Source organism: Xyrauchen texanus, chromosome 18 (genome assembly GCF_025860055.1).
Source record: "Xyrauchen texanus isolate HMW12.3.18 chromosome 18, RBS_HiC_50CHRs, whole genome shotgun sequence".
Classification (NCBI taxonomy): domain Eukaryota; kingdom Metazoa; phylum Chordata; class Actinopteri; order Cypriniformes; family Catostomidae; genus Xyrauchen; species Xyrauchen texanus.
In genome coordinates, this window is record NC_068293.1 from 5,501,244 (window position 1) to 5,509,706 (window position 8,463).

The window sequence follows — 8,463 nt, forward strand, 5'->3', positions numbered from 1 at the left end:
TGGTCTCTATAATGTGGTTCTCGCTCTCAGTGGGGTGCGTGGTGAGTTTTAGCGTGAATCCTCCACATGTGCTAGGGCTCCGCGGGAACACGCTCAACAAGCCACGTGATAAGATGCATGGACTGACAGTCTCAGACGCGGAGTCGACTGAGATTTGTCCTCCGCCACCTGGATTGAGGCGAGTCACTACGTTACCACGAGGACCAAGAGCGCATTGGGAATTGGGCATGCCAAATTGAGGAGAAAAAAATATGAGTTTTTTATAGACTATGAACTATGAACTTTTAAAACGAAATAATGGAAGTTATTCAATGACTGAAATATTCAAGTCAAAACATTTGAAATTCTTAAAATAGCCAGCCACACTCTGGGCACACAAGGTGTGTGTCCACTCCAACTCATCAATTTCAAAACAATTATGTTTCATTAAAATATTAGTTTTGTAAGGAAATTCATTCATATGCACAATTTAACATTTAATTTGTCCGTAAAATTTATTTCAAGCATTAAGCATTTAGAAGATAAGGTTTTTAATGTAAGTTTTTAAAACTTTTAAATGGGACTGAATATCATACATCTCAATGAGAATTTTCAAGAAAATACTGCCCACTTCTGTGACAATCATCATAAAGATCAGCTGAAAGTATTCAGCAACTGTCTTGTGACTGCAAATCTAGGTTGCCCCCAAGATCAAGGCCATGATGATGGAGTGTGGAACAACAATGGTGGGCTACCAGCCTCAGGGTGATAAGGTCAACTTCTTCAGAATGGTCGTCTCCAATCCAGCTGCCACCAGGTCAGACATCGATTTCCTGATCGAAGAGATAGAAAGACTAGGCCAGGATTTATAAAGGGCACGCAAGTTGGAATTAAGATGTTGGAAAATAGAAAAGACGTTGTTAAGTATTGTCTCTGCTAGACATTCCAGAGTATTAGGCCACATTTACACTAATCAGTTTAAGCTTGAAAACACCATTTAACAGTTTTCCAAAATATGTGGTAATGGAGAGCATTTTCAATTGTCTCCGTTCATGGTTGAGAAAAGTGCAGTAATAGTGAGAATGGGAAACAAAAAAACGTAGCAAAAGATCTGAGTTTTCAAATGAAAAATGCTTAGACTAGTGGAGCACTTTAGAATAATGAACCACTTGGATGGTCTAGAACTTTCTAGTAGGATCACATTCTTAAATGTTGATCAAGTAGATCATTCTAGAAATGGAGATGGTGAGCTCCTTGAGTTATAATTACTGAAGGACCAGATCCTATGACATTGTATGTCTTCTCCCTGTTCTGTTGTCTATCTGTCGTGTATTGTTTGTTCTGTCTTTTAACAAGAAATATTATACTCTATATTGAACAACTGTAATTTAAGGGAATGTTCTGGGATTTTCAATACAATTACCAAAGAAAATAATTTTCGACTTCTCCTACAGTTTGTTAAACAAACAAAAATAGCAGCTACAATAGTGCAATTACAATGAAATTCTATGGAGCAAAGCATAGCATTATGATTGAAATATCAATACACCGTTTTGAAAGTGTAGCCACAGGACCCACACGTTATGCTTGTTATCATAAGGCTAGTGTGATAAAAACACTTACTAACCTTGTTTTTGCAGTGTTTAATCATTTTTATTTAACTCATGTAAAGACAATACATGTAGAACCCAATACAAGAAGTGCTACCATACCAAGTTTCCATTAGTACTGGATTATATACTATTAGTAATAAAGGTTTCAAAAAGGGGTTTATGCAGAAAGTTTTGGTTCTCCAAATGTTTTTTAGTAAAATGTTGCTCAAAAGAAAAAAACTATTTCACAGCTTTTCCTCTACAAAGAACCTTTTGTGAAATGAGAATGTTCAATGGAGGTTAAAGGTTCTCAGATGCTTGTAAAAAAAACCTTTGCTAAGTCTAGTTAGTTTGTCTAGTGCTCTTGGAAAAAGATGTGTCTTAATCCGTTTTCCAAATGGGTGAAAGTTGGGAGTTTATTGCCTTAAAGGAACCGAGTGTGATTTAGACAACTTGAAATACAGTTCAAATAACACATTTCAGTATGCATGATTTAAAATAAGCAATTTAATAAAAAGATAACCGGTACATTTACACATCTACATCCTCCAGAGTGCCTTGCTCCTTAGACTTCCAATCTATATGTGCTTTACCGGTCCTTTAAATTAAAGTCAAGATTATTTTCTGTATTTATAAAACTCTAATTGTTTTGAATCCAGAACATTTTCTTAAAAAATCCAATATTCTGCTCAATAAAAATCAATAAGGTGTTTGAGAATGTACTGTAATATATCATCTAATGACTGTATGGACTTATATTGTTGTTTGTGTGATTACAGAGTCAAATGCATCATTTCTTAGCTGTAATAAAGACCGATTATGTATGTATGTATGTACCAATGTCACCGCACCAAGTACTGTATTGAAACACCATGTTTTCAGAATTTATGAACTTTGTGTGAATTGTGATTGTTTGTGACAAACATCTACATCACATAGTTTTACAGTTAGAGATGTTTTAATAGTGGTAAATATTAAATAGAGATATTTGCTGAGATATTATTTATATCACAAAAATAATTGTGTGAAAAAGAACATTCCCAGAAGAGAGAGAGAGAGATGATTAAGAAAGTAGTATGCTGATATTTGGTCAAGCAAGAAAACTGTCTCTCCAGGAGCAGTATACTTTATTAAAAGATGTCATTAGATTGAGTCCATTAAGGTTTAATTTCTAGTTTAGGCTAAGGCTTAAAACATTTACACATTCCTAAAAATCTACAAACTGTAGGAAACTATGCTAACAGTTTGTGTACACCATGCTTTGCACTGAAGGCCCTTTGTGTGTATTAACAAACATACGTGCATTTTAACCCACAGGCATGTCTGGTATTTGTGAAATATTGCTGTTCACTGTCACCAATACAAATAAACACTCAGCTTTAAAGTGCTCTTTCATTCTTCTTGTTTATTTGTGCAAAAATTATAAGGGACTGCTCTCCCAAAGATTTGCTATTTTCCGTCTAAATAATTCGGGACAACACTGTAGAATTCCAAAAAACGAATCAAACACATTCACCTAAACCATCCTCTCACTCATGAAGTACTGGAAAAATGAATCATTTAAGTGAATCAGTTCTTTCTGACAAAACAAACAATTCCTTATATTTAGTGTAACAAGCACAGGTTCATTTAAGTGAATCAGTTCTTTCTGACAAAACAAACAATTCCTTATATTTAGTGTAACAAGCACAGGTTCATTTAAGTGAATCAGTTCTTTCTGACAAAACAAACAATTCCTTATAATTAGTGTTTCAAGCACAGGTTCATTTTAGTGAATCAGTTCTTTCTGACAAAACAAACAATTCCTTATATTTAGTGTTGCAAGCACAGGTTCATTTAAGAGAATCAGTTCTTTTGGTCGATTTATGCTAATAACTAGTTCATATAAATGATTAGGCCCTTTCTCACTGCAGGAACTAAAGGCCATTTTGGGTAGTTTTTGAGGTTTTCTATGCTTTTGCACGTGATTAACTAGTTTGGAGTAACTTTTTTATCATCTACTCCGGGGTAGGAACCTTTTGGAAGAAGTGGAACTGTATGAGATGCTACAGCCTATGGTTAGTCAAAAACATAGGAGAAACGCAAAGGGTCGTCAGCTACCATGAGTTCCTTAGATAAGAATTAACATAAAATCAACAAAGTATTCAAAGAGTACGGCATGTTTCACATGTAATGTGTGTGAGAGGGGTGAGCAGAGCTGCTGTGATACTTCAACTACTGTGACATCACAGTGTGCAGCACAGACAATAAAGTAGTGATATTTAAGTATGTTTAGTGATGTCCCTTGTGAAGCTAAAGAGCTCTACTGCTTTTCATGGCTGTAAAGACTGTCTATAGCATGATCCAATAGCATTCAAGTGTGGGCTGTTAAGGAGTATATCAATGGTTTCACCCGCTGAACGAAACTAGTCACTAAACTAGTGAGTCATTTGAGTCTGACCATCATGAGACGTCGTTCATGAACGAACTGAATGGTAAACTCGTTCGCAAATGACTCGTGAACGAAGATCTGCTGAATGACTGAACGAGACGAAGGTGTGCCATTCGGTATGTGAGTCAATCACGTTCAACAAGGTTTTTCTTGAACTATTTCTATTTTGTTAGTAATTAAGCCCAGCATTAGACAAAATATAGGGAAAATAAGACCTGCCATTTGTGATGAATACGGTTATGGTGTTTAAACTCCATTTTTAATTTGTCATGCTAATTAAATTTGTGTTGCTTTGTCCTGCTTTTAAAGACTGACTTTAGCGTGAGCCAATAGCGTAAGAGAGCGGGCTGTGAAAGAGCATATCATTGGTTGGACCCGCTGAACAAATACACCTGCTCACTGAACTAGTCGGTAATTTTCTCCTGTCGTGAACAAACTGAAAGTACTGGTAAACTTGTTTGCGAGTCGCGACCAACATGAATGAATCAGTCCTCATGAACGATGATCTGCTGACCTCGAGGAGGAGCTGCATGTCGTTCGTTCATATCGTCAATCTCGTTTAACAATGAAGGGGTTGGATGAGTTATGAATAAACATCAGTGATGACCACACATTACAATGACATATGGACGTTATTGAAACTCATTATTTTTAGGCTAGTATTGTCATTTTTGGTATAGCCTGAATAAAAAGTCATGCTCATCTGTTCAGTATGATGCTTTGTTGTCATTTGTGGACAAAGACTTATGATGCATCACTTGAAGATCTGGTCAGTGAACGAATCAATGAATGAATCTGAAGTCATCTTTTTGGTGAACGGAATCAAAATCACTAAAAGAATCACTAAAATGAAACACTACAATAAAGCAATAGCTTTTCCTGTGATAACAAAGGATAGTGGGTTTATCGAGAGTGGGTAATTGAGAAACATTATAAACTTAACCATCATGAAATGTAATTTACATGAGGAGAATGTTATATGCCTGTTACTGTGAGTTTAACTTAAATCAAGAAGTCTTTTTTTTTACCCAATGGTTGAGTAGTTCAGTGCAGTGATAGTGATGTTGTTGTTTCTCGTGCAGACAAGAAGAAAAATGGTCGAAACTACATTGTGATCACAGGGGTCTGACCATGCAACCTTAAAGGGATTTTGCCTTTTTTTGTTGTTGAGTTAATTGCTGCAGCTTATCACTATATTTTGAATCAGTTATATAAAATGGGTGTTTCCAGTTTTGTTCATGTAGATTAAGTATCAATTTATGTTAAATTTAATGTTGTTACCTTATTTGTTTAACTCTTATGAAAATTAACCATGGTTATGGGATACATTTCCTGCCAAAATTATTGCAATGGCAGATCAATAACCTGCAAGTTTTGGTTTAATTTGAACATTCGTTGAATATCCAATTACATGCAGTGAAGAAGCTAGGGACCGTCTAAAAATGTTAAAATCTTTACTTTGAGTGCAGACACCATGAGATTAAAGCCACTTACAGCAACTACAGGAATTCGTCAGATTCATTTATTATATCTTCTAATGCTATTTTTTCTTTTACTTTAGCAACAATAAAAAAAAAATCTGTTCTTTTATTGCCTTTGGAACATGTTTTTTGTTTTTCGTTTTTCGTTGCATTATGATGGTCTTTAGAATGTGTTGAGGAACGCGTCAAATCAACATTTTCCACTTTGAGTTGTTTTAGTAGTACAAAGGGGGAGTGTAAAGTTATCAATGAAAAGGAGGAGGCGAGAACCGGCTTGACGATATAAATAATGGTTTAATGATAAACTTAAAAGAAGACACAAACACACATATGACAGACATGTCCGTTAACAATCTCTCTCTCCCGCACGATCCCCTGCAGTCGACCTTTATTCCTCACAGAGGCATAATTAGCCTAATGCGGACCGGTTGTGTAGGATCACGACCCTGCCCCGCCCTCCGCCCTGCCACAGGGACGTATAACTGTATGAAACACCCTCTAAAAGACATATCACATGTTTTGGAGTAGCATGATATAGAGCTAAATAGACTTAAATTTATGGAACAGATTTCTGTAATTTGGAAGCAAACCAGACAAGTTGGAAAATCTATTGTGTACCCTACAGAACATACTACATCTCTTCATTTTACAATCTTTGCATAAGATTTGAATTTGAATTCTTCAATGCCCTACAGAACATACTACAGCCCATGTTTTCCTAATATTTTACCTCAGTTGAATTTTGTTGGTTTAAGTGTGATAAAGGGTAGTGGTCATTATAATGAGGCATGTTACAATATTCTACAGGAATTGAATGAAGGGATTGGACATACCACCCATTGTGTTTTCCTAATCTGTTTGAATTGATTGATGTTTACAGTCTTGTGGCACTGTAGCTGTCCCTTGTGCAGAATCCATCATATTATAGAAAAATACTCAGAGGGCATGACATCAAAATGTGTTTATTTAGACAAACACTTCAATAACTTTTAGTTTAAATTATTTCTTCATGACATTTGCATGTAATATTTCCCTTTGCTATTTCAATACCCCTTTAGTGGTTTGACAGATTGTTCAAAACAACTTCAGCATGGTCAAGCACCCTCTAAAGGACATTTACTATATTGTTGTTTGGCTTTTGAAATTATGCTGAAGTTTAATTTTCTACAAGTTTAATATTAATTTAACTAAAAAAAAGGTCAGTTTAGCCTACCATAGCTCAAAAGTTTGACAGATCAAACTTAATATGGTGATGGACCATGTAAAGACTCCAATACACTTTAGTGAGCCATAATGTGTTTCAATACATGAAAGAATTTCCTTCCCCAGAAAATGAGAAAGACACAGAGCTTTGACAAGGATGTGACAATTTTTGATTCAAAGAGCCAGGAAAGTACACTTGAGTCCTGTAATCTCTCTTCAGAAGTAGTTTCTGTAGAGGACGAGGTAATATAAATAAATATTAGAAAAATATAAATTCATACAATGAGGCAAGGAGAGGGAATACAATGTTATGATGTTTGTGTCATTGCAGGTTTAATATGGAGGAATGACCCCAAAGATAGTGTTGTGGCAAGTCTAAAGAGTGCCTGACAGGAAACTGGAATACCTTTTGCATCACAGGGATTTATTCTCCCCAATTTGACATGCCCAATACGCTCTAGGTCCTCATGGTGGTGTAGCGACTCGCCTCAATCCAGGTTGCGGAGGACGAATCTCATTTGCCTCCATGTCTGAGACCGCACATCTTATCACGTGGCATGCTGAGCACTTAACACGGAGACCTAGGGCATGACGTTTCTTTCGGGGCCTGCGTGCAGGATATGGCTTCAATCACTGCATCGGAGAGTGCACTGGCGATGTCGATCCCGCCACATGGCGGTGTTTTGCGTTCACAGGTGGATCGCAACTGCCTTATCCACCTGAGGGACCTCCGTGTACCCGTGGACCGCCTCGCCGTCGAGGGTAGTAAGAGCGGACGAACACAGAAATCTGTTTTCGGGCAGTGAAAGTTGCCCTCCCTTTTCATTCTACATCTACACAAAACAAGTTGCTTGCATTTCTGAATTTCTTCAATGTAATTGTTTGTTGATTTATTTTCTAAATCTTGTCACACAGGTGAACTTTCAGGAATACAGTGAGGTAATTACTTTTGTAAATAGCAACAGTGTGCACTGGAAGTTTGTGATAAGAGAAGGACTGTGTAACCAACTCTACAAAGCACCTTGATCAATCCAGATGTTGTTTAAATGTTGTTATTTGAGCTGTTTTTCAGGAGCAAGGCATTGTGTCATGGGGTATTCCTTTTTTCTAGTATCTACATGCCATGTCAAACACTATTTTCGTAATTGACCCTCAACGTGGCACAGACGAAATGGAGGAAGCCAGACTGACATGTTACAGATTTGGGTAAATTAGCTTGCTAATTAAATACCTAATTATCCAGGAATAGCATAACATTCTTATGATGTATTAGTAAAGCTGAAAATGACAAAATCATAAAGCACATGTTCAAAGTGTTTCTCAAAAACTAGTGAATCATTCAAAATGTGAAGAAATCCACATCGAGTGGAGGACTGGTTGGACATCAAATCGACACCTGGCTGACTAATTCACACATTTCAGGCAGATCGGGTGAGCTGTGGTGGTTTTGTGATGCATGTAATGGAAAAGAGTTTTACATTAAAATATTGGACATACTTTTTAAGTGTCTTTACATTTCACAGCCGTCACTTCATGTGGCCAAGCTGGTAGTGAAGGAATTTCAACAAATTCCTCACGCCATTGTTATAACTCCTACCAAAGAGTGAATGTGCCACTGCAGAAGACAAATGGAAGAAATTCTGCATGCATCAGGTATTGTAAAAAATCTTTAAATGAGCTAAATGACTTAAATAATCTTGAAAGCACATATTCATATACTTCTAAATGAATGCATTAAAAGTACACCCATATTTGCATTTTTAAACAAGTGCTGTGT

General features: G+C 36.5%; 1 protein-coding gene across 2 annotated transcripts in view; it reads left to right on the top strand.

The window, feature by feature from the left end:
• gad1a (glutamate decarboxylase 1a) overlaps positions 1–2,943 on the top strand; it is a 36,564-nt gene extending 33,621 nt beyond the window's left edge. For both annotated transcript variants that reach the window (XM_052147836.1, XM_052147837.1), the window contains exon 17: positions 678–2,943. In XM_052147836.1, coding sequence (XP_052003796.1) covers positions 678–851 — 174 coding nt within the window. In that variant the 3' untranslated portion in view covers positions 852–2,943. The remainder of the gene's footprint in view (positions 1–677) is intronic.
• The last annotated feature ends 5,520 nt before the right edge of the window (positions 2,944–8,463 follow it).